The following is a 24,982-nucleotide window of genomic DNA, read 5'->3' as shown; positions in this document are numbered from 1 at the left end:
AGCTTCTAGAACTGTAACCACTTTCGCCTTTTTACATGCTTTGACATAATGTCATTCACATTATTTTTTTTTTCTTTTCTGGAATAAACCCTTCAGTCCTTATTTGTGAAGCAGTAGGGAGATAATGCTCTGTTTAGTGTTAGCAGTAGCTTTATACAGCTCTAGTGCTGTGCAAACAGAATAAGCAATAAAAAAAACTGCCAGATATTGCTAAAGATGATAACTTTGTCTGACAGGGCTCTTAAATAAAATCTTTAACCCCGAACATGCAGGACTGTATGATGTTTTAATTAAAATTTTATTTCCTCCTGTTGTCTCTAACCAGGTATTTATAATCACACTCATTGGGGACATCAAATTTCAGCACTTCAACCCAGTCCTGGAAACCTACATCAACAAGCATTTCAGTGCCACTTTGGCTTACATGTGAGTCTCCATTCTGTATATCCCATCTTTGATGATTTGCGCTGTTTATTTTTAGAGGTTCTTTTGCTCTTCTTCTCCACCTACACCCAAATTACCGGCAGACCTTGATGCCTGACTCACTCACTTTCTCAGGAAGCTAACTGGGGTGCTAAACTACTATGTGGGCCATGCTGAGGAGCCCATCCTGACTGAGAGGCTCTACGTAGCACTCAAAGCTCTGAAGTACCTGTTTAGGTTCATTGTACAGTCCCGGGTCCTGTATCTCAGGTATTGAAAGCACTGTCATTTAAAAATTCGCAGTTCACTCTCATATTCTATGGACAACTGATTCAGTTCCTGGTCTCTAACAGATTCTATGGGAACAGTGAAGATGGAGATGCTTTCTTCAACTCCATTCGCACCCTTTTCTTGTCCTTTAACACTCTCATGGACAGGCCACTTGATGAGGGAGTAAAGATCAAGGTATACTGTACCAAACTGGGATAGAGTTAAATATGAACATTTTATGTTAGGAACTTTCACCACTATTTTAGCTTGAAAAAAAAAAATAAAATAGTTTTGTCACCTTGTCAGATTGTAGAAAATGTCAATTTATTCTAAGATATACATTTTCATTGCTCAAAGTTGCATGTAAATGGCAGTAACAGTGAAGCTGTGAAAATGTGTTGCATCCTTCCATGCAAGTTATTGAAAAGTTTCGCAAATGAACTGTGGCAACTGTGCAGGCTCCCTGTTGGCAGCCTTAGTGAGTTGAAGAAGAAATATTTGGTGAAAAGCTTGTTTTACTCATGAATGGAAAAACATTCATAGGCTTTATCCTTATCAGGCCATATTCTTTTCTTTTTCAGGGGGCAATATTGAAGTACCTCCCAAGCATCATTAATGACATCCAGACAGTGTTTGATCCTGTGGAGCTCAGGTAACTCCCCAGAGGCTTTGCACAGCAGGAAATGATAATTGCACGTCTCAGTGCAAATGATCATATTTACTTCAGAGTAAGGGAGGTATTATTCTCAATTCTTGCTGTAAAATTAGCTCATCATAGTGAGTGGAGTTTTAGGTGCTAGATGTGAAATGTGGATAGCATTAAACTTGTCAAACATTTTTCTTTTATTCTCTTTTCAGCATCCTCCTTGCAAAGTTCATTGAGAGCATTCCAGACTCTCAGCTTGTGCGTCAGAAGCTGGGCTGCATGTGTAAGATGGTGGAGAGTGACCTTTTCAGGCAGCCAGGTAGGAGTCCTTGAAGCTCAAAAACCACATATTTCCATTTTGCACAAGATGAAAGAGAAAGGAAGGGAAAAAAGAAGTTTGTCAGGTCAGCTCCATTAACAGAAAATGGGATGTTTTATCTAGTGAAGTGTGTTTTCTCTCTCTCTCTCTCTCTCTCTGACTCTCTGTTGGCACAGATTGTCGAGATGTGCTTCTGCCACTTGTTACTGACCAGCTGAGTGGGCAGCTGGATGATCACTCCAGTAAGCCCGACTATGAGGCCTGCGTCCAACTGCTCAGTACAGTGTTGGACAATTTGGACCGCAAAGATGTGGTATGGAGTCTAGATTTGCCTTCAGACACTAAGACACAGATAACGAGTTTAAAGGATCATTACACTCAAATTACAGAACAATAACATTTGGTCAGTATGAGATGGTGGATATAAGCAGCCAAATTAGTTTCCCGTGGAGGGTGACAGGACTCATCATTAGAGATTAGACTACAAAGCTGAGGCATCTTTAGGGACCTCGTAGCTGAAGTGTTGAAAGGAGCCAGTTGAGGTGATTAGGGACCTCTCACTAGAGGTTTTCCAGGCATTCGGAACTGGATGGAGGCTGCGGGGCAAACCCAGAGCATTGTGGAAGGATGTTCAGGTCCCATCTGGCCTGAGAGCATCTTGAGATTTTCCTGAAGGCAACTGGCTAGATGAGGGAGGGAACATCCGAACCCCAGTTTAGGCTGTGACTGCGACCCAGGTGAGTAGGTCTAGGTCACAGCGGATGTGTGAGTAAAATGGATGAAAGGGTTGGAACATCTATTCATTTAGATAAGTTTGATTTTATTTGCCCGGGTTTTATCGATCTTAGGGATTTCTGCCACTACCCTGAGGTCAATATTTGGATTGTTTGGATAATCCACAGACCTCACTGAAAGCAGTCGGGAGTTGTTTCTAACCTTCCAATGTTGCATAATCTGCTGATTAATTTCCTTTGTTAGCTGTTCATTAAAACATTGGAAAATAGTGACAAATGGCCAAGACTATTCCCCTGAAACACTAGAGGGCATATTTATTTTATATTTTCTGTCTGCGGACAAGCAAAAACATAATTTTCACAGATTAGTAGATGTTGCGTGGTATGGATGGCAGTTGTACTTGAAAAGTGACAAAAGCAATTCATTTATTGTCATCAGATGCAGTTTGATTTCCTGTCACTTGACAAATGGTTTCAGCTCTCAGTTTGTTCTTTTTACAGAAGAAGCAGTTTTTTACTTGATTAGCCTTAGTTCTTTGCTGTTTTAAATGTCTGCAGGGCTCTGGAGAGAGAAATCTAAATGTCAAATGCCTTAGACCCCTGGCAAATAAAACCAGCTGACAGCAGTGTGTTGTGTTTCAGTGTGCCTGTGTTTCAGCTGGTAATTGTATCTGAGGCTGTTTTGTCTTTGCAGGGTCCAACGAGGGGGCATGTTCAGCTGATAATGGAGCGACTTCTTCGGAGGGTTAATCGCACTGTCATCAGCATGGACAGATCCTCCCCTCTTATTGTGAGGCTCACTGTGATGTTACAGCTGAAATGTGTCCCTCACAACTACCTTCAGCATCCATTCTAATATTTATACTGATATCAACAACAGCTAAATACTGTATTATATCAATATATCATTAACGCACTTTGAAGAAAGAACATTTGCTGGGGGTGGGAGCTTTTAGGGTTGTTCTTCTGTAAAGTTATGAGACTAATAGTGGACTTCTCTGTGGCAGGGACACTATCTTGCCTGTATGACAGCTATCCTGAAGCAAATGGATGACATGCATTACGCCCACTACATCGGCACCTTCAAGACTAGACAGGATATCATTGTAAGTGTCCCTGTTCCTCTCCAGTTGGCTACATCGTGTCCTGAAACATCTCATCAATAACAGGCATTAAACCAACCAGGCCACTTACTGCTCTTGAAGGGAATATTGATTATGGATTTTTCATATAGTGGACTGGACATGATGAGAATGTCATTGAGCCACCATTAAGCTGTGGTAACGTTGTGTGCGTGTCTGACATGTAAGAGTGTGGATTTGCTTGAATGCTTCTTCTATGCCCACAGGACTTCCTCATGGAGACGTTCATCATGTTTAAAGACCTCATGGGAAATGTCTTCCCTGTTGACTGGATGGTCATGAACCTGGTGCAGATGCAGGTTTTCCTGAGGGCCATTAACCAGTACTCAGATGTCCTCAACATGTATTTTCTGGACCAGGCACATTTTCATCTACAGGTGTGTCTTGTCCTTCCCCTTCCTCAGTAGAGGTTACATTTTTGGTTAAGCTGAAAACCAAAAGCTTCTGTTATGAGAAGTTAATTATGACATTAATATTTGAAAACCCTGCTCCCCCCACAGCTGTGGAATAACTACTTTCATTTGACTGTGGCGTTTCTCACTCACAAGAAACTGCAACTGGAATCCTTCTCTCAAGAGAAAAGAAATAAGATACTGAACAAGTAAGATCATTTACAAGCATCAAAAATATCATTTTAATCGAGAAAACTTATTTCAAGAGTAATTTGGTTTGAATCTGCCACAGATATGGAGACATGAGAAAAACCATTGGGTTTAAGATCAGAGATATGTGGTACAATCTTGGTGAGTGTTTTGCACCATCTGATAATGCCACTATTATCATTGGGTTCAGGAATTATTTATTCAGTATGTGACAGTTATGCAATTTTTATTTTTTGTCCCGTTTCACATTCTACTTTTATTTTCCTTTATTGCAATATTAGATTTGGCCTCTATTTGTTGAGAGATGAAAATGCAGCATATTGCCTTCCCAAATCGTACTATGATATTTCAGTGTGATAATGTCGTCCCTCAGGCCCCCACAAAATGAAGTTCATCCCAGCAATGGTTGGGCCCATTCTGGAGGTCACACTTGTACCTCAGCCAGAGCTGAGGAAAGCAACCATCCCAATCTTCTTTGATATGATGCAGTGTGAGCACAACTTCAGCCCTGGAAGAACATTTGAAAAGGTAAAAAGCTATCTCAGAAGTTCAGCATTCTCGTGTTTTCTGTTTGAATTTGACAGAAGTCGCTTCCAGCTAAATATGACATTTGTGATTTGTGTGATGGTGTGTTTAATTCCCTTCTTATCTTTGCAGTTTGAAAATGAACTGATAACAAAATTGGATCAAGAGGTAGAAGGGGGCCAAGGGGATGAGCAGTACAAAGCCCTGCTGGAAAAAACGTAAGGCAAAGGAAGAGATCAAACAGAAAAAATGTCTTTCCTTCCGAGGGTTGTGTAAGTTGTACAACAAACTGATCAGTTCTGTGTAATAGGGAATTCATATAGGATTGCCTCCAGAGTACAACAAAAGCTTTTCTGATTGTCCTCCAGGAACCAGAAAGGACACGAGGGACTGTTAGATTTGAAAGCAACTTCTAATCAATAGTAAACACTTAAGGGCAGAACATACAGCCAGACAAGTAAAGAAATGAATTTGAATGCCCTCATCAGGTTTTGGCAAACTGATAAAGCATAATTAGCCCTTTACAGATAGAGAGTAGTCCGTGAAGGACATTTGTTTGTATGTGCAGGTTACTGGAACACTGCAGACGCCACAGATACCTGTCACAGTCGGGAGAGGAGCTGGCTCTGCTGCTGAGCAGCTTGCTGGAGAATCTCCTGGCGTACCGCACTATAACACATGATGAAAGTCCAGAGCACCGCATGAGCTGCACCGTCAATGTGTTGGTATGCTCTGAGCCTGTATTTACCAAAGGGTTAACACTGTGTGTTCATACTTACCCATGCACTTTGCTTCTGTGAGAATGTTGTCAGAAATATGCAATTGTGTTGTTTTTTTTTTTTTTTTTTTCCTGCAGAATTTCTACAAAGAAAAGAAGAGGGAGGACATTTATATCCGGTGAGGGAGATGGAAAGGCGGAATGTGTGGTTTGTGGGGTAAATTGCTACCTGCATATAACTGATGTCCTCGTTACCAGGTACTTGTATAAGCTGAGAGATCTGCACCTGGACTGTGAGAACTACACAGAGGCAGCCTACACACTGCTGCTGCATGCTGAATTACTGGAGGTCTTTAGCAAATCAGTCTTTTTTTCCCATCTTAAACATCAAATATATATATTTTTTTTACGTTTGAACTGTTTAACCATTGCTGATATCCACTTGCTTCTAGTTATTTATTTGAATATTGAATTGTTATATGTTATATACTTATATTTGTCTTCCTCAGTGGTCTGACAAACCCTGCGCTGCTCATCTGATCCCTCGAGATGGGGAGCATGTGTGGACCCAACAGGAGCTGAAAGAGAGGCTCTTCCAGGAGATCATATGTTACTTGGACAAGGGCAAAGTGAGTGATCCCTGTTCGATCTGTGAGCTAGCACCAGAATTTAGATTCTATTTTTTTAATCCATATTGCGTAAACTACCCACCATAATGTCTAAAACCTGCGCTCTCAGATAAGATTGTGACACTCCAGAGGAAGTTACTAAAGCTCATACACTAGCCACAGGTTGTTCAGTTGTGTAAGTATTTAGATCTCGTAACTGGCTGCTGCATGGTGAAGCTGTGAGGTGGGGCTTTCACAGCAGACGAGAGAGCCAGATGGCAAAGTCTACCTTCTGCTCCCATGTTTGTGCTCGTTTTTTATGTCCCCCTTTAACTGAGCAACATGCATGTCTTCCCAGATGTGGGAGAAGGCCATTGAGCTTGGAAAACAGCTGGCCAAGATGCATGAGAGCCACATGTTTGACTTCATGGAGCTCAGCCAGCTGCTGGTAAGAGAATACATGCAATTGAGCCTTAAAAACAAAACACTGTCACTCCCGAAACATATAAAGGCAGCCTCATAAACATGTGTAGGAAAAACTTTAATGCAAATGATTTCATTGTTCCTGCCTAGTAATTTGCCACTGATGATATGGGATTGGAATTGTGTGCCAGCTTCAGCTTGAGAACAGCTGAAAGAACAGCTCAAGGCAGGGGAACGGAAATAAGTGTTTGTTTGCCTGTTTATCCAATTCATTTCTACACTGATAGTGTCTGATGATGATATATAATTTGAATGGTGTATTAAGATTAATTTTTTAAGTGTTTTTGTTAATTGCTTGATATGACTGTGCTTCTCATCATCTTTCAAAATTAAAAAAGAAAATAAGAAAAGAGAAATGAGAGCACGTTTTTCAGCTTTTTCCATGTTCTTGGAATTAATTCATAATGAAAATTTCATTTTGTAGCTACAGACTAATTACAACAAACTGTGTGTGGATTGCAACCTTAACATCATTTTTTTTTGGGCCTCACAGAAAAAACAAGCCCAGTTCTATCAAAATATAATGCATGCAATGCGGCCACAACCGGAGTACTTTGCTGTGGGATATTATGGCCTTGGATTCCCTTCTTTCCTCAGGGTAAGAAAATGATTACCTATTTTAATAAATAGAGACTTAAAAAAAACCCTCATACGCCTGTGCCAATGCAGTGTGCTGGATTTTTTGAAAAATTTCTCAGGGTAATATGCAGTAATGCCAATAAAGGTTACTGCCTTTCTGTAATGATGTAAGAATGTCAGGATGAATATAGTCCTGTCAGGGTCCTGTCATATGTCATAGAAAATTAGTGCACGTAGAATAAACTGATATGAAACATTGTATAACTACACAAAAACCTTTTTTTTTTTTTTTCATTTTATTTTATTTCCTGTGTTAAATACTGTCTGTTGCAGAACAAGATGTTCATCTACCGAGGCAAAGAGTATGAGTGGCTGGAAGACTTCAGCTTAAAGCTGCTTTCTCAGTTCCCCAACGCAGTCAGGATGACCAGCACAGCCGCCCCTGGAGACGACATCTGCAACTCCCCTGGACAGCGTATCCTTAACTAATGACCCACATAGGATTTTTATCCATGTTGGCGACGGCAGTGATGCTGACACAATGAAATTCAGTACACACATTTAGGATGATTTAGGATTGTACGGCCTGCTTAAGATTGGGATGTTAGCATTGCTGTTTTGAGCATGCTGAGGTTAGCATTTAGACACTGAATGTGTATAAAAGTGGAAGCTGACTCTGACTAGTGAGAAGTGAAGCCAAATGCTTAAGTGCCTTAATCATGAACAAAGAAATTAGACTGCATTGATGTATATAAGAAAATGGCTGACTTCTCACCTTCTTTCTCATTGAGTTTAAATTCTCCAGTTTTCTTCACCAGTCTTACATGAAGTGAATTTTTTTAAATTAGAGTCCCATTTAGAGGAAAATATACCATAAAGAAGACTATGTGTTAGGGCATGACAACAGTGTGATTGGCAGGCTGTGCCAGAAATGGGAAACTGCCTGACATTCAGATTAGAGTACAAAGCAGGTCAGATTAATCTGTCACTCCTCCTCAGCACCAACCTTCTCCTCCAAATATGGTTTCTTCTGGCGAAGATGGCAGAAGCTTAATTACAAACCTGTCGCTTCACTAAGGGGTGACATCACAGTCGGTTGCCGCTTGGACTTAGGTCAAAGTATGGGTGTGCTTAAACACAGCCTGTCAAAGTGGCAATGCTTCTAACATGGCTGTGGACTCTGTTTGCCAAAATAAATAAATGAAATAATCGATATAATAATTTTTTTATTATTATTATTCATCCATCCATCCATCTTCTACCACTTTTCCATTTCCGGGAGTTGCTTGAGCCAATCCCAGCCAACCTTCTGGGCGAGGGCAGGATACACTCCAGACGGGTTGCCAGTCCGTCACAGGGCCAACATACAAAGAACAACTACTCACACTCGCATTCAGACCTACGGACAATTTAGAGTCACCATTTAACCTAGATATGCATGTCTTTGGACGGTGGGAGGAAACCCACGCAGGCACGGGGAGAACATGCAAACTCTGCACAGAAAGGCCCCAGGCCGGGAACCAGACCCACAACCTTCTTATTGTGCGGCAACAGCGCTAACCACTACGCCGCTGTGCTGCCCTTAATTATTATTATTTATATATTTTTTAAAGCGCGCCTCAAAAAGTCCATTACAACTGTTTATCTGCTCCACACTGTTCCTGGTCCTGTCCTTAGCTGAACTTTGCAGACATCCAGTCCTTTACTGTCAAGCCTGTTCTCACTGTACCACACCAGTTTAAAGACAAAGGGGTTCCAGAGCAGATATTAAAGTGCGTAACAGAACACTTAAATTCTGATTTATTTTCTTGTGAACACACTGGGATTTATGGTTCTCTGGTCAAACCACTAACTCATTGCTGTCCTTCCCTGTTATCTTGCAGCTATTACAGAACCAATGAAGTGGACCAGTTCCAGTACTCCAGGCCATTTAGGAAAGGTGAAAAGGACCCTGACAATGAATTTGCAGTGAGGAACTTTTTTTAATTTACATTTAATCACCTAGCTAAGGAAGTATAAACAACTATGCATTTGCACATACCTCACTTCAAATATAAAAAAAGCCTAACATCAGTTTTTATTGTGTTATTGATATTTACTCTGCCCTATAGACCATGTGGATTGAGAGAACAACTTACATTAGCGCCTATCGTTTCCCAGGGATCCTAAAATGGTTTGAGGTCAAATCTGTCTCAGTGGTAAGAAGCAATCGTGATGCTCAAATCTGTTGTTGTTCTTTCTTTTTCGAACAATCCTCAAATTCACATTGTCCTTGTGTAATTGTATTCATGTAATTCTCCGGATGGGCAGGAGGAGATCAGTCCTCTGGAGAACGCCATAGAAACAATGGAGATGGCCAACGAAAAGCTGAGTAACCTTGTGCAACATCAGGCCTGTGATCGCTCACTGTCTGTCAACCCACTGTCCATGATGCTCAGCGGCATCGTGGACCCAGCTGTCATGGGAGGTTTCTCCAACTATGAGAAGGTCTGTCTTTAATCTGGCTTTTCTTTTTGTACACTTATGTCTATAGAAATATTCAATTGCATCCAAGTAGGCCATTCTGATGACATTACAATATCCTTGGAGCAAACACATACACAGAAGAGAGATGAACACTTCTGTCCCACTTTATTTGCCTCACGCAGAGAAATAAGATAATTAAATCTATTATAGCCATCAGTCACAAAAATGATTTCTCTGTCCAGCTGCTAGCAGACTGCACCCGCTAAATAAGGTTCAGGTTGTATATGCAGGCAGCTCTTAAGTCTTTGATTTTGAAATATTAACTGATTTTAAACATTGACAAACTATAATAATACCAAATAAATCATAAAACTGCAACATCAATAAGAATTTGTGAATTCTTTTTCATGTATGTGACATCTGGCTGGCCTCAAGCCTGTTATGAGCAGCTGAGTTTTATTTATGAGGAAGCCACAGTGGCCTATTTTGACACACTGTGAAAACCTTTTCATTGTTGCCTACAGCCATATTTTAAGTTAAAGTGCGTTCAAAAAGCTGCCCAGTTCTCATCCTGTTTTCATCCTTTGCAGGCATTCTTTACAGACGCCTATATCCAAGAGCATCCACAAGACCACGAGCACATCGAGGTCCTTAAACATCTCATTGCTCTGCAAGTGAGTCTACACTGTCATCATTTTTACACTGCCCTCTAAGCAGAAGAAGTTCTGTAACGCTCAAGTGCCCGTCTTCCCCTCCAGATCCCTCTCTTGGCAGATGGGATTCGCATCCACGGGGAGAAGTCAACAGAGCAGCTGAAGCCCTTACACAATCGTCTGGTTACTTGTTTTCAAGACCTTCGGGAAAAAGTGGAGAAGCATTATGGTGTCATAACGCTGGTGCGTTGCCAACTGCAAACTCAATTTAATGTACGGGGGTGCCAACTTAAGCTATTGGCCCTCTTGCCTTCCTATCAAATTCTTCTCATTCAAAGCAGAGTGTGCATTATATTAGCAGGAGGCCATAAATCTTCCTTTAGCCAGTCCAATACGACCCGTGTTTTGCCTGTCATTGTGCTCCTCCCCTGCCAAGATTCCCAAATGATGCTTAATCCCATTTGTGTGTCCCAGCCCTGCTCTCTCACTGAGAAGAAGAAGAGTCGCGTGGGCTCGGTGGTGATGCCCTATATTCTGTCCTCCACCCTGCGTCGTATGTCCACTGTCTCGACCCTCTCCAATGCCTCCTCAGGCCTCTCCAGCGGCTCTGCATCCTCAGAAGGGCCCTCCTGCATTTCCTCCCAAGAGTCAGTCCCTTCATCTTTGCTTTGCTTCCCTTGTATACTCCCCCACGTGCCACCTCTCTTGTTTTTAAGTTTGTATTTCTGTGTTGCCTTCACATTGCAGATTGTTCACTTCAAACGTTGATTGTCTCTAGGCTCTAAGCACAGTTTGTCTTTCTGATTGTGCATTTCTATCTCCTCCTCTGATTGTTCACAAGCAGTTCCTTGTTGTCCCATCCCAGCGATCGCAGGGCCTCTATACTGTCCCGCTCAGAGGAGGACAACAGAATTGCCAGGAAGAACAGGAAGGAATGGAGTGTAAGCAAATCCCAAGTCTTGCTGGAGAGACAATCAGACACAGATGAGGTACAATCTATATGCATATCTTCCATCTTTTCATTCCTATATTAAACATATTTTGCCTTCACTGAGGTAATTATGAGCTGCTTGCTTATAGAGACTATTATGCTTCTCTCTTTTAGTTGTAGTTAAAGAAAAATTGCCTCCATTGTTGTTTTTCAACAAACACCTATCCTATTTTTGTGTTCCAGACACCTCCAGAGAAGCAGCAGAGGCCCAAGAGTTTACAATTAGGAGACCGCCGACTTACCCTCTCCCTGTTTCCTGGTGCTTCATCCCAGCTCAACCTGTCAAACCCTCTCAGCCCGCTGCCTGCTTCTCCACACACACCTCACACACCCCACACACCGCGCAGCTCCAGTATGTACCAAAAAAAAAACTGTTTGTGACAAATGCAGCACTGTATGTCTTCATCTCATTTTCTCTTTAAAATCCTCCCTGCACAAAAGCAGGAACATCCTTCCTGCTAACCTTGTGTAACCACATTCTGGTGTATAGTCCAAATCAGGTCATACACATATTCACTGATGCATGTGGTCCAAAAAGCTTTTATTTCCTGTCTCCTATTGCAGGTTACTCATCACTTCTCAGCGACAATGATGCCAATTCAGTTGACACTCCAGGGACCCCTCCACCCATGCCTCCGAAGAAACACCCGCACGAGATTGACAACCCCAGGATCTCTTCAGAGGTATATCTGCTTGCAGAAAATAGCACCCTCACACTGATGCATATTTAATACCATGTAAATGTTTGAATATTATGTTTTTATTTCTATTTGAAGTCCTAGCCTGAACTCTCTTTCCCAACAGTTCACTCCTCCGCTGCCGATGAAAATTGAGAGCAAACCTCCTCCACCGCCTCCAAAAACACGGAAGTCAATGTTCCCCTCTTACGAACACACCCTCCAGTAGGGCTACACCTATGCACAGGCCTTAAAGAGTCCCTCATTCTCTTATTTGGCTGCAACGAAGAATGCTCTTTCATTTGTGTAACTGTGCAAACGCAACAGTGGGGTACAGATGCGGGACCATCTACGTTGGCTTTATGCAAGATATTCACTGGGGGGGGAAAAAAAAATTCAAATCAGTCCTTTTTTTGACTTTCCACAGTTTTGTTTTCAAGCAGCAAGGAAGGATATGTATGGTGTTATTGTCATAATAGCATATAACTGGTGCATGAGGTCACTGCAGACACACTTACATTCAGCCCCCTTTTTTTTGTAAGAGGTAACAAAAATGATTAAAAGTTTTTATTTTTTGCTCTTGTTGAAGAAAGGTCGCTATGGTGTTTTTTTTTTGTTTTTTTTTTTCTTATCACTTGCAGGGAAAAGGATTGACCAACGTTGCAATATATTGTTTTTTATGTGTTGGAGTGACACTGGATGACTTATTTCCCCCCTTGCTGTACTGGCATTCCATTATCTGACCGGGAAAAAGCTGCCTGTCAAACTTGATCAGGAGCAAGGAACACAATGCACAGAATGTAATAGATGTTTGGAAATGTAGTTATTATGCGTTCGATGATGGTGTCGAGTAATACTTTGATCAAACCCTGATTTCTCTACACCACAATGTTTCAGAAACACTGGATGGCATTATTGAATGTGGTAGACTATGCTCATTTCTATGTTTATGATGAACTGAATACTGTAACAGATGCTTCCAAACTGCATCACATTGATGTTGATGGTCAGTGGATGTTTCTCCTTTAAGGAATAGTCCAGCATTTTGGGAAATACACTTTTCTTGCTGAGTGTTAGATAACAGATACCACTTGAGATGCACATGTCTGAATGATAAATATAGAGCAGCAATGAGTAGCTGGTTAGCCTAGCTTAGCATAAAGGCCAGGATTGGAGGGAAACTGCTAGTCAAAAAGATAACTTGGCCTTTTTTACATCTTGGTTTTTATATTGATTATTAGTTATTAGCTTTAGTAGCCGTAGTAGTAAAATATTTTGTTTGCTGTAGCTACAGACAAGCTCTGAGTTTCCCCCACTATGTCCAAGGGCTTTGTGCTAAGCTAAGCTAAGATCATAGGCTGTTGCCTTCAGCTGCATCTTTACTGTCCAGACATGAGAGGTGGCAATGGTCACAAATAACTCTGAGCAAGGAAGTAGAGAAGCAGATTTACAAAAACCTTGTCCTTTAAAAGCGCTGACCGCTATATGGTCCAGTATAAGTACCTTTTGAAGTTCACTTTAGTTTTATATTTCAGGTGTAGATAGATTTTCTTTATCATCACGTCATTAGTGAGATTTAAATTATTGTTATTCATTAAATTTTAATATTTTCCATGGTTTTTGCACACCCGGTGTGAACAGAGATAGTTTATTTGTATGCAGAGTAATTTGGGTCTAATTTCACCATACTGCTCTAATGTGCACTGTTGAAAATTTTATGTGCCTTCAGAGTGCTAAATCTATGCATGTAAGCTGTTTTTGAAAATGATCAATTTAAATTCCTAATTAAGATGTCAGTATTTTAGTTTTATTTTTAAATGTAAAATTGTTTTACAAGGGATAAAGTCTTTTGTACAATACACATTTCTTAATAAGGATCAAAGATACTTTATACAAACAATGCCTCAAGAGATGTATAATGATCTTTTTTATGAGCAAACTTGTTGACTGAACAAAAATAAAGATGTGTGAAAAGACTAGAAAACTTTTTTTTTTTTTTTTTTGGTCTCATATTGTGTCTCATCAATGGCGTATGCTCCCATCAACATAGTGTATGCAGGTTTTACTCCCTGTGCCATCACTAGAAAGTTGTTGTTCACACAGTCATTTGGATGCTGCTGTTGGTGTGAAAATTACCCATTTAAGCTCAACAGATCTGACAAATTGGTGTGAACCAGTTGGTTTGTGTATTTCAAGTATAGTTACAGTAGGTGTAGGAAAGTGATGCCCTTTTATCTTACACCGATACACAAAGTTGAAGAGGTATTATCTGCGGACAGTGTATGCAGGGAGGAGTATATGAGATGTTTATAGAAGTTGTGTGAGTTCTGGTCTCGCTAATCTGAGTTGTTAATGGCCTGTTCCTTCCTGTCAGATAGTGAAGTTCAGGATATCACTCTCTCCCCATGTCCCAGGAAAAATGGCTATTTGAAGTAACATTCACCCATTCAGGGATAGCAGCACTGCTACTGTCAGCTCAAAGCTCTGAAACGTCTCCATAGAAAACATATCAATGTCACATGTCCGTAAATCGATTCTGTATAGAGATCCAATGACATCCACCCTAACAGCTTCCTTCTTTTCACTGATCTTTCATTGACATGTTCTGTTCAGTCTCGTCTTACTGTCAATAAGACAACACATCTATGTCTTATAGGAGTCTGAGCTTTACCTTCACACAGCACTTTGTGAAATTTTTTTTTTTTTTTTTTTTTTGGTTGTTTTTTTCAGACAGTTGGTGACAAACTCTTAAGTAGCATTTCCCTGTGGTGAATTTAGGTTTTTATTGAAAACCAGTTTTTATGTACTTTCCCTGATGCACTACAGTTCTGAGAGAATTATTTATTACATTTGTCCAACCACTAATCTCCTATGAAGAACTCACACACAAAAAATAATGTTATTACAGGTACAGATTAAACCACTGAGTCAAAACCTTTCTGCTTTGTGACCACTTAGAAAAAAAGCAATCTAGTTTTCACCTTGTTTCACCTTGCTCCACTAAAGAAACATTCACTTTAGACTTAAAGATGGTTTCATTTAAGTAGAAGTTTTCAATGCCAAGGAGGTAAAATTTATATCTGCCATGAGTGTTGCATCCACATCGCCCTGTATTTTGCCATATTGACTTATTCTGACGCCTTTCATGCTAAAAATCCCTCCCAGTGAGCGAGGCAGACAGAAGGGGTTGAAGCAAAGCCCTCAGTAGGAATTAACTCCCCCGCATCAAAGGAAAGTATGCCCTGTGTCACTTTGTCCATTTAGCTGCTGGAGGGATCCCAAGCCTCAGTGTAGAGTGGGATTAGCTGCACTGTTGTATCTCTGCTTTGAACCTCACTAGGTGGTGCCAGAGGGTGTGAACTAATGGAGCAGTGCGAGGAGATCTGCAGCATTTTTGAAACCTCTCTTTACTCGGTAGCTTTGCTGGGAATGGAGTGCACTTTTGAGGAATGCCCAGCTTCACACACACACACACACACTGTTGAGTGCAGGCACGCACACTCCTGTTGAGCGCCGGTGAACAGATAGACAGTAACAGTAACAGTGGGTATTATACGTGCTTTTCCCCACCAAGTTTACTTTTTCATTTTTCTGACTTTAGTTCGGCAGCCCTCCAGTTACAAACACACTGAGACAGGTTGCAGTTGAGACCATTTGCATCCCAACTCAGGTAAAACCTCTTAAAATCTCTATGGGAAAAAAAGAGTTCAGGTTGTGCATATTGTCTTGTTTTATTAATATGCTCTGTACTCACACCACAGGCACATGTATTTTTTAACATTTTTTGATGGGTCCTGAGTTACATCATTCCTAGGTACTCATCCTTTGGGATATATCTTAAAGCCCCAACTATTATTTGTACTACTGAAATATTTATACTCAGTCTGATGAGTTTGTGATTTGGACTGTACACTTGTTACCTGGCTGCTGCTGCGGCTCTGCCTTCCCTGTTCTTACCAACAACTGAATTACATTATGGATGTAGGAAATTGTAATGAATGGGGATACAGCAGGACAGCAGTCATTACTGAAATTGCTTGCACAGAAGATAAAAGAATAAGCTACTTCAAAGTTTTTCCTAAATTCAGACAAGGACCAATTGATTTCAACACAAAGACTTCCAGTGCAAAGAAAATTGGCTTTTTACTTTTTAACTTTTGCTGCAGTGATGGGTTTAGCTTTTTGTTCAGGCACCTTCAGACAAGCCAAACACTGATATTCATTCAGGCACACATTAAAGTCGTGTATCAGGGTTTTCCAGAGCGTCCTTTTCCCATAGATCAGCACAATGGCGGACACAGTCGTGTAGATGGACAATGAGAGTAATGTGAGCGTGATGATGTTCTCATGGTTCACAGTAATCTGGTAGTTTACATACAGGTCGACCACCATGAAGACTATGAAGATGACCACCAGAGACAACGCCATCTTGATCACCCTCATCTGGGTACCCAGCATTGGGCAGTGGGCGCCATTGGTGCTGGCTTTCATGTGGTGGAGGTGGATGGCCAGGTGGACAGAGATGGAGATGCAGCATTTCATCATGAGCACACCTGGCAGAACATCAGCGAGGAGCAGATGAATAATTTCATAAATCTGGCCAGGGCGAGTGTCGGGCATTAGGATTCCACAATCCTTACTCAAACTAGTGTTGTTGCCGTTGTAAGTGTGAAACAGCACGAGCATCGGCATGCAGGTGCCCAGGCCGCACAGGGGGATCAGAAAAACTACTAAGGTCACGTGCTTGAGGATGGTGGCCTGGATCTGTGTGTAGCAGTGATTGGGCGTGCTCACCAGCTTGGTGCTGTAGTAGAAAGTGAGGAAGCCAGTGTCCCACATGATGGTGAACTTGAGGCTGAAGATAATCAGCAGCATGGTGGTGTAGGGCCCCTGAGCGATTAAACACTCTCTGTCCAGCTCCTCCATGGTCATCCAAAAGTAACAGACCAGTTGGTGAGCCATGTTGGCCACCGAGAGAGCAACGATGATGGTGTCACAGGGACTCCACTGCTTTTTCTGCTTGTAGTTCCACAGACTCATCAAGAAGATATAAGCATTAAAAATGGCTGTGGTAACAGCAAACACGCCTGTCATTACCCACAGTGCAAATTTATGTGCCCTCAACATAATGATAATCTTTACCCAAAATACATCTGCGGTGCAAACCTTTATGAGAACAACTTAATCCATACGTTTGTGTGGTATTCTGAAGTGCTTTGTTTTGCTCTATTCAAAGAGATGACAAGAAAGCAGAAAATTATGCACACACACTCCAAACCCGACGATTCCTCATTTCCGCCGCAGAATGGAATCAGTCACACCGTCTGTCACTGGGGCCTGGGAAAGAGATTCACGCATTTAGCTTTTGAAACACATAAAACAAATACAATAAGACATGATTAATATCTCCTGTGATTAGAATATGTATATAAAATCTACAGTTTAGGTGGTCATATGCAGCATCCACCTTTCACTCCATTTAAGATGGTTAGAGCAATTAGAGCAAGACAAATTTTCCATTTTTAACTCACAGCTCCCTTGGGTCAGATGAAGCTACTCAAGGTTCCTGCTTATATTCTCTTATTGGCACAATACGACGCCTGACTCAATACCTTTGGCTGCAGCTGAAGAATCCTTTGTTTGGTTTATCCTCCCATTAAGCCTTGCCTGGAGTTGTCTGCGTGGCGCACACAGGTGAAGTCACAGGTGAAGTCCTTGGACTTAAATGTACCTCGACTGAGCTTTATATATGAACATGAGGTGTCATTTGCATCATTGCAGACCACAGGTGGCGGTGGGGGCGTATTTGCATTGACACAAAGTCGGCAGGATATGTGCTCATTGTGGATGTCCGGTGACTTTACTGTATGCTTATCAGTGCAGCATGACATGAAAATTATGATTCCTGCATGGTCACATATTTACAAACACCAAACCACACACACACACACACACACACACACACACTCCTATTTGCCAGATAAGAAAAGCAAATCACCTTTGAATCACCTTCAGGGGCTTGTTAATGCAGCACCTTATCGCTGTGGTCTGTTCTGTGGTGGACACAAACTTTGTCGACAGACATTTATCAAAATGCTGACTTTCAGTATATGTTAATTTAGATTTGTTCTTTGCTTGATTTTCATACACTACTATCTGGTCCTATTTACATAGACATTTTTAAATATTTACTTAAGGATGTAGTCTGTTAATGAAATTAGGCACTAATGTCACACCAAACAACCCAAAGCCAATTCCCAAAGCCATATTTTGCTTTTTTGCACAATGGCAAAAAAAAAAAAGGTTTTTGTTTTTTTTTTTCATGCAAAAGCTGTATGAATGCAAACTTTGCAGAGGAAGCCCTTCAAATAATTACCCTGCTAATGCTGTTCAAAGTTCTGCCCTCTGAGAAATATATTAAAAGAGGAGATTATGTGTTTTCTAACTGAAGTTGCCGGACAAGCATTTAAAATTAATTATTGTCTCTTGCCCCAGTTCATGCATGGATCAAAGGACAGACTTGTGCGATTACATTAAAAAGAGCTTTTGTTCACAGCGAACTGGTCTTTTCTGATTGAAAGATACAGTCACGGATCTGTAATCACAATGAGTTTTCAACCTGTCTTCATACGAAGCAAACCGATCAGAAGGTCAAACACAGCAGAAACTCACAGTTTGTCAGAATGGGAGTTTGTGTGTTAGCGTGGCTGCAGTCGCTCCAAAACCCCTCACTGTTTCAACACAAGGGAAATTCTTCCAGTTAAACTGGAGGCCCGAAATCCTCAAACAGGTCTAACAGCACTTATTCACTCAATATACAGCTTTTGAAGATGGGTGAGCTAATAGAGGCTCTTTTGAATTGAGGTGGGGTCGTAGACACAGTACTGACGCTGCCTCAGCTACGAGCTACTATTTTACAGGCCGCTTTGCATAAAAGGAGAGAAATGCTCACCACAAACAAGGAAATTCTGCAGCGCATTTGCTGTACATATAACAAATTTTCTTAAGGGTAAATGCACGAGAAGATCAGATTCACTGCCTTCACTTCCTCCTGATATTCTGACTACCGAGCAGCTCAAAGTTGAATATATATTGGTCCAATTACAACCGGGGAAATATCCAAACCCCTCGCTGTGAGATATGAAAACAGATTCTGCTTGTCTGAGCATGTTGATGTACTAAAATAAGAATTTTGACACCCAGTTTGCACCATTTCAATTATCTCTCAAATTTCAACACAATGACTTTCCTTAACAAAGTTGTTTTCAAAGCTCTAAGCATTTAGACAATACCTCATTTTGTAAGCCCTAACAAAATGTCTTGATTAAGGTATATATGTTTCAGGAGGGTACATATGCTATTTTGCATCCTCAGAGATGGAGAAGTGTATTTTTCTATTGTGTCTTTTAACCACAAAAATCTGATTATTGACAGGATAACCATCGAGCTCCTCTTATTGAAATATGTTTTATTGTAAATACTTTTATTTAAAAAGTAAATAGTAAAATTGTAAATAGACTGAATTACATGCACCATGGATAAAAAAAATTAAAATACTTCTTTTTTTACTATATACATTTACATACACTGCTGTGAAATCAGAGCAGTGATAACTTTGATTGTGAGATACTAGTCTTGTTGACCACAGCAGTGATGTCGTTCAGAGCTTCATCGCAGTCAGCTAGTAAACCTCTATATTTGTCCAAGGGCCCCAACATCCCAGCACTCCCGCTGTCCTCCACTTAAATACGTGGCATTGTACCATTTTTTACAGGCATACTTTACTGTGCAGGCATATTGCGTATTCATTTCAGTTACAAGATATTTTATCTTGAAACTAAAAGTCGTGTCTTCGGGTGGTGCAGCTTAGGAAGAGAGTGTTTCCAGCTACACAGGGTATCCGTATTGGTGGTCATAATTGTATGGAGAGGGAGCTGGGTTTTCCCCTGCAGTGTTTCGCTGTGAAGTCCTGTCACTCCCACCCGCGTAGGTGGCATTGTGTCCAGATTCACGGATACTCGGCATGGTGTTCATCACGGAGGTGTACTGCACCCCAGGGTGGGTGCGGTACCCCAACACTGAGCGGAGGCTCGAGGCTCTGCTGGAGGGTCGGCTCTCCGGTGCTGGGGCGTCCTCCCTGAGAAGACAAGGCACCCGGGTATCAAAACACATGCGTCCTTGAAATTTGGATGATTTCATGGATATTTCAGAAATTTTCCAGCACTGAATGAATACCTTATTTCATTTGCGACCTCTTTCTGATAGCGACGCTTATGGCAACAGCAGATCAGGAGCCAGATGAGGAGCAGGAGGAGGAGGAACAGCAAGATAGCACCAATCACTGCTCCAACGATGACACCTGTCTTATTGGTAGCTGGTAGAAGGATATGGTGTTTTAGGATCAAACAGACTGCTCTCATTCCTTACACTCAAAATTTCTAGCTTTAACAAGAGGCTTACATGTGATTTTGCTACTTGCATCACACACTGAAGCAGAAACTCAAACCATGCAGAAGCAGAATAAAACATTCCCTTTGGGTTATAGGACTGTTATGTACTTAAGAGTAAATTTAGAAGATGATATAATAGACTTACAGTTGTATGCATGCACTTCATATTTACACTGTTCCTTGCCAACAGCATTTTTTGCCTCACACATGTAAGTTCCAGTGTTGCTGTCTGTATGGTTCTTTATCAAAAGCTCCCCAGACTCTGGGTCTGAATAAAAGATACGATCATTCAGTAAAAGTACATTGTTGATATACAGCATGGGTATTGTGCGTATATTACATAATTTTGTTAAGTTCTTACTCACCTTGGGTTGCACTGGAGGGTATTGCACCACCGCTCTCTCTTGTCCACACATAAGTGAGAGGAATGGATCCCTGAGAAGATTTACATCGGAGGGTAACTGTGCCACCTTTCTCCTCACCACCTTCCACCCAACACTTTGGCACTGATGGGGGTACTAGTCAAAGGAAATGAAGAAACAGACGGTGATAAAGCTTAATTGTTTTTTTTTTTTTTTTTTTTTTTTAGTAACAGAAAGGTGTGAACATTGACTGAGAGGGAGAGGAGAAACTAGAGTGAGCTCAGACATTCCTATTAAATGACAGTAGTGTTTAAAAGAGGAATGTCTCATGAACACAAGCAGGTAAAACCGGTATGAAGGGATTCCTCCTCACCCATCACCATCAGCGTGACTTTTCGCATGTCGACGCCTGGCGCCCTCTTGACTTTACACTGGTAGGTGTTTGTGTCTGAGAGCCTCACATCTGAGATGGTGATGGAGGCGTCTCCTTGCGTGGGGTCTGTTATGAAGCGCAGCCGTTTGGAGAGGTCGGTGTTGCCGTAGTGGTGTGTCTGGCCCCCTGTATATGATAAGAGCTGAGATGCAAAGGATGCACTGAGTGATCTGAAAAGCAGCTTTTCTCTTTAACAAATAAACCCACACTCCTACGTGATTAATTCTTGTTGATATCAGAAATCTAGCCTCCCACAAAGGTTTTCTATCCATCTTCAAATATGTACCTACCAGAGTGTCTTTCTGCGTCATATCCGGGCTGACGTTGGACCATTCGATGTCCAGGTCTCCTGTGTCTCCTGGGTCGGTGGTGTAGGTGCACCCCAGGGTGACTGTGGCCCACTGAGGTTTCTGAATGGTCTGTGGCCCTGAAGATGTTATCCGCATTGCCTCTGTAATATCTGCTGGGCCAAGAAAAAAATATATATTCAGGCTCCTGTAATGTATGCTACAGCTTACCCACCCTCTGCCTTCCATAATCATCTACCCTGGCCAGAAGACAAAACTGGGAAAAAAAAAAAAAAACCTGACTAATTTCTCTCTCAAATGCATTAATATTTTTTTTACCAATTAATGACATTCAAGCTGTAGGCCTGTACTCATACACAGTCTCAGAGTGGAGTACAACTGCTGATCTGTGTCTAATTGCCCTCTTAAGTCAAACTGAAGATTTGTGTTTGGAGTAAAGAAAAGATTAAAAGTGGTATTTCAGTTAAAATTACCCCTCTATTCATTTAAAATGTATTTACTGTCAGAAATGTATTGGTAAAAGATGATGAAAACTAAATAGATGAGCAGTTAAAATCTGTGAAGGAGATGACACACACCCTGCTGACTCACTGTTTTTGACCATGGATTTAAATAATTCCTGATAGCTTGTCATTTACAGAAAGGACCCAGAGCTAATCATTATTAAGAAGCAGCATATTAAAAAAAATATATCCCAATTATTTATCTTTGTCGCTTTCGGTCATACAACTTTTTAGATCTTTAACCTTCACTAAATATCTACATAAAGCATGCTAATAAAGAAAATCAGCCTCTCATTAAAGCCAGTATAACTCTCTGAAAGCACTTTAATGTCACTGCAACAAAATCAAGTATGCCTGAGGTATTTATGACAGCGTGTAAATGGCAGATGTGATGAAGGGGAGCCTAGAAAAAGCTCACATTAGTCACTCAAATGTTTACACTGTGAACGTCCCCTTAGGCAAAACACTGATCTACAGAAGCCATGTTTCTTATGTAGAAAGGCAACAACTAACCTAACTTGCCAGTTAACACTAGTCTCTAAGATGAATACAAAGAACTGCAATATTTAAGTCCTGTACATACAACAGGCTCTTCACACTTTACCCTTAAAATAAGCCCTTTTGTGTTTTCAAGCTGTTCGGAATTCATTTTCATTCAATTCAATGTCACTTCTCTTTACATGTATATTCTTTTTAGCAGCACATTTTTGCATTTCCTCATAAAGTCCCCATGAATTCAAAAGGCCTCATTCCACAATTACGCCACAGAAGGCAACATGGCCCTTCCGAGCACCAGTAGAGGTATGGGTGATCATTAGTTAAGAGCACATCAGACTGAATCACTGTTCAGACAGATTACAGCAGGAAAAAAAAAAAACCCTAACGCCTGTTCTGTCAGTGATCACATATTTTCTGCTCATAATATTTAAGACTGATGGAAAAGGTGTTCAACAGGTACACAAGGATAATCATATACCTGTCAGGTACAATATTAGATTTGGTCTGAGATATGGAATTAGACTCACCTGTCTTCAGCTGAAGTGTCACCAGAAACAGCAGAGCCACCTTTAGCCTCACATCTGAGACTACAGGATCCATTTTAAATCCTGAGAACAAATGTGACATGATGTCAAGAAACTGCCTCGTATCTTGTTCCTCTAAATGAATTTCACACATGTGAAAAGCTGTTGAAGTTACACTGGATCTATGTTGGTGTGGGAGAATGTGTGGATATCAGTGTGAAACAAGAAACCCCGTCTCTTTCTACAGCACACACTACTGAGGAAATCTAATGGAGCAATAAAGGCATAAGGACGGAAAACACAAAAAGCTCAGACTCACCTTAAAGTGAAGAAATAAGCCAAAGCGTGTGTTTCAAGACCTGCTGTGTGTCTCAGTATGTTCGGTTTCTTTGCTCTCAGGTGAAACTGGCTGCAGTAATTGTGGCCCCACCCTCTTTGTCCATAGTCCATGTGGGGGCCACTCCTAAGGTTGGAATAGTTGGCAAACTGTCAAACCTTCTTCACCTCCCACACCATAAGACAGGTTTCACTTCGAGTGACATGTTTGTTGTTTTAACCACCATAATCAGAAATAGGTTTTCTCTGTCCTACTGTGGGAGTGTGTTTTCTAATCTCCTAATCAGCAGCTGCCTACCTGCCTCTGTCAAGCTGTTCAACAACTATGTTGCTGGGCTGTTTTTTTTTTCTTTTTTTAATGCGGATATACAATATAGATTTCAACATCAGCGTTGAGATCTTAATTTGTTGAATGAATTTCCCCAGTTTGACTATAATGCACACACATTATAAATGCCGGTGGTGGGCCGTCAGGGCCGGCAAGGCTTTGTCTGCTGGCCTAAACGTCAGGAGAAAATATATACATTTAAAATGTATTTATTTTTAATAAATATGTATTAAATTGTTCCCCATAGCCTATTTATAGCTTTCCTCTTGGTTGCGCAGTTTCCAGTTATGTTAGAGCTTTTATCCAATCAATTTTCAGCTATCATGTGTTGCCAGGTTCCAAGAAATCTGCCCTGAGGCCTTTAGAATCAACAGTGAAGGGGCCTGCACACTTTAAGTGAACAGAAACATACAGCTGCAGTAACCAATCAGATTTAGAGTTGGTGGAACTGGGGCAAGCGAGCAGGCATCACACAACACGTCCATGTCCTTTGATTGGATTTGCATCAGTGAGAGCCAAAGAAATTATATCACATATATATTTTTAAAGAAATATAGATCCTCTAATATAGCACTGTGTATCCTACAAAGTTTTGGGGGGTGGGCAAAGTTTTAAATGTAAGCAGGTTTCTTTTTTTTGTTTTGTTTTTTTTTTTTAAAAGGAGACCTGATGTGTTAGCAAAGGTTTGACTGCAGTAACCCTAACCCTACTCAGCTAAAATAAAAAACCTAAGTTATCTCAATTTACAGGCGCTTTGACGAAATGAAAAAGTTTTAGTTTAAGGTTGTGTGATTAATTATTTGCTAATAACATATATCACTAACACAAACTTTGCAATAATGGTTGAATTACTAGTGACTTTATTTCTGGTTGTTTTTTTTTTTTTTTGTATTTTCACCATGGGAATTCTCTTCTGTGACATGTAATTATTAGTTACATGTCATAGAATAACAACAATAGGCCTCCTCCGCACAGACGCTGATTGGCAGCTGCAGGCTGACATTCCCACAGCACAGTGCAACAGTGTCACTCTGTCCAGACATGATCACCTTGGCGGCCCTGAAACGCCTGATCATGCTGGAATTGACAGTGTCTTGGGAAGAGTGCATCGAGGAAGAATCAATGAGAGGAAAAGCGCCAAGTGCCAGGAACGAGTGGAGGAGGCGGGCAGGGGATGAGGCTGGAAAACATTCGACAAGCTCATGGAAGTTGGCTGGAGAGGATTTGTAGGACATTCTTTCTGCAAGGTCCTCACTCAGTTGGGTGTCACATGAGCAGCCAAGAGGAGGGCGATTGAGGTGTTTCACTTTTTGCAGCATACACCCTTGCCCAGGCGAACCCAGCCAGGGTTGATCAGGCCCCGCCTTGTGTCCCAGCAGCTACCAACGGATCAGCCCTCTTAAA

At 41.1% G+C, this 24,982-nt stretch overlaps 3 protein-coding genes across 5 annotated transcripts in view; 1 reads left to right on the top strand and 2 right to left on the bottom strand.

Annotated features, from left to right (window-relative positions):
- The window catches only part of dock5 (dedicator of cytokinesis 5), a 30,075-nt gene extending 16,261 nt beyond the window's left edge, over nucleotides 1-13,814 (top strand). The window contains exons 21-51 of one of the 2 annotated variants that reach the window (XM_029510326.1): nucleotides 326-426; nucleotides 559-693; nucleotides 777-888; nucleotides 1,275-1,345; nucleotides 1,552-1,658; nucleotides 1,835-1,971; nucleotides 3,087-3,182; nucleotides 3,400-3,498; nucleotides 3,741-3,911; nucleotides 4,035-4,135; nucleotides 4,219-4,277; nucleotides 4,510-4,664; nucleotides 4,794-4,879; nucleotides 5,230-5,386; nucleotides 5,518-5,558; nucleotides 5,638-5,728; nucleotides 5,889-6,008; nucleotides 6,346-6,435; nucleotides 6,964-7,068; nucleotides 7,383-7,524; nucleotides 8,740-8,821; nucleotides 8,933-9,017; nucleotides 9,161-9,247; nucleotides 9,360-9,536; nucleotides 10,106-10,189; nucleotides 10,274-10,411; nucleotides 10,643-10,815; nucleotides 11,013-11,157; nucleotides 11,343-11,511; nucleotides 11,724-11,842; nucleotides 11,964-13,814. In XM_029510326.1, coding sequence (XP_029366186.1) covers nucleotides 326-426; nucleotides 559-693; nucleotides 777-888; nucleotides 1,275-1,345; nucleotides 1,552-1,658; nucleotides 1,835-1,971; nucleotides 3,087-3,182; nucleotides 3,400-3,498; nucleotides 3,741-3,911; nucleotides 4,035-4,135; nucleotides 4,219-4,277; nucleotides 4,510-4,664; nucleotides 4,794-4,879; nucleotides 5,230-5,386; nucleotides 5,518-5,558; nucleotides 5,638-5,728; nucleotides 5,889-6,008; nucleotides 6,346-6,435; nucleotides 6,964-7,068; nucleotides 7,383-7,524; nucleotides 8,740-8,821; nucleotides 8,933-9,017; nucleotides 9,161-9,247; nucleotides 9,360-9,536; nucleotides 10,106-10,189; nucleotides 10,274-10,411; nucleotides 10,643-10,815; nucleotides 11,013-11,157; nucleotides 11,343-11,511; nucleotides 11,724-11,842; nucleotides 11,964-12,065 — 3,537 coding nt within the window. In that variant the 3' untranslated portion in view covers nucleotides 12,066-13,814. The remainder of the gene's footprint in view (nucleotides 1-325; nucleotides 427-558; nucleotides 694-776; nucleotides 889-1,274; nucleotides 1,346-1,551; nucleotides 1,659-1,834; nucleotides 1,972-3,086; nucleotides 3,183-3,399; nucleotides 3,499-3,740; nucleotides 3,912-4,034; nucleotides 4,136-4,218; nucleotides 4,278-4,509; nucleotides 4,665-4,793; nucleotides 4,880-5,229; nucleotides 5,387-5,517; nucleotides 5,559-5,637; nucleotides 5,729-5,888; nucleotides 6,009-6,345; nucleotides 6,436-6,963; nucleotides 7,069-7,382; nucleotides 7,525-8,739; nucleotides 8,822-8,932; nucleotides 9,018-9,160; nucleotides 9,248-9,359; nucleotides 9,537-10,105; nucleotides 10,190-10,273; nucleotides 10,412-10,642; nucleotides 10,816-11,012; nucleotides 11,158-11,342; nucleotides 11,512-11,723; nucleotides 11,843-11,963) is intronic. The other variant, XM_029510327.1, reaches the window with a different exon arrangement.
- Nucleotides 13,815-15,636: 1,822 nt separating this feature from the next.
- tas2r202 (taste receptor, type 2, member 202) lies at nucleotides 15,637-16,963 on the bottom strand. Its single transcript, XM_029509855.1, has one exon. The coding sequence runs from the start codon at nucleotides 16,961-16,963 to the stop codon at nucleotides 15,980-15,982; it is 984 nt and encodes a 327-aa protein (XP_029365715.1). The 3' UTR covers nucleotides 15,637-15,979.
- Nucleotides 16,964-19,292: 2,329 nt separating this feature from the next.
- Nucleotides 19,293-23,339, bottom strand: vsig8b (V-set and immunoglobulin domain containing 8b). 2 transcript variants are annotated; one of them, XM_029511191.1, is made up of 8 exons: nucleotides 23,234-23,339; nucleotides 22,918-22,998; nucleotides 21,372-21,544; nucleotides 21,022-21,223; nucleotides 20,652-20,804; nucleotides 20,432-20,554; nucleotides 20,072-20,210; nucleotides 19,293-19,973 (listed from the first exon to the last, which is right to left on the bottom strand). In XM_029511191.1, exons 2-8 carry the CDS (start codon nucleotides 22,988-22,990, stop codon nucleotides 19,724-19,726), a joined length of 1,113 nt encoding a protein of 370 aa, XP_029367051.1. In that variant the 5' UTR covers nucleotides 22,991-22,998; nucleotides 23,234-23,339; the 3' UTR covers nucleotides 19,293-19,723. The 2 variants fall into 2 exon arrangements, with proteins under 2 accessions (XP_029367051.1, XP_029367052.1); XM_029511192.1 differs by having other exon boundaries at nucleotides 21,372-21,541.
- Between the last annotated feature and the right edge of the window lie 1,643 nt (nucleotides 23,340-24,982).

Source organism: Echeneis naucrates, chromosome 9 (genome assembly GCF_900963305.1).
Source record: "Echeneis naucrates chromosome 9, fEcheNa1.1, whole genome shotgun sequence".
In the NCBI taxonomy this organism is placed as follows: Eukaryota; Metazoa; Chordata; class Actinopteri; order Carangiformes; family Echeneidae; genus Echeneis; species Echeneis naucrates.
Note: the sequence above shows the minus strand (reverse complement) of the source record. Positions and strands in the feature narration are given on the sequence as shown.

Coding starts and splice junctions, on each gene's coding strand:
- tas2r202 (XM_029509855.1), bottom strand. CDS start 16,963: ATGTTGAGGGCACATAAATTTGCACTGTGGGTAATGACAGGCGTGTTT.
- vsig8b (XM_029511191.1), bottom strand. CDS start 22,990: ATGGATCCTGTAGTCTCAGATGTGAGGCTAAAGGTGGCTCTGCTGTTT. Junction 21,545..22,917: donor GACACTTCAGCTGAAGACAG/GTGAGTCTAATT, acceptor TTCTTGGCCCAG/CAGATATTACAGAGGCAATG. Junction 20,211..20,431: donor TGAAGTGCATGCATACAACT/GTAAGTCTATTA, acceptor TCCTTCTACCAG/CTACCAATAAGACAGGTGTC.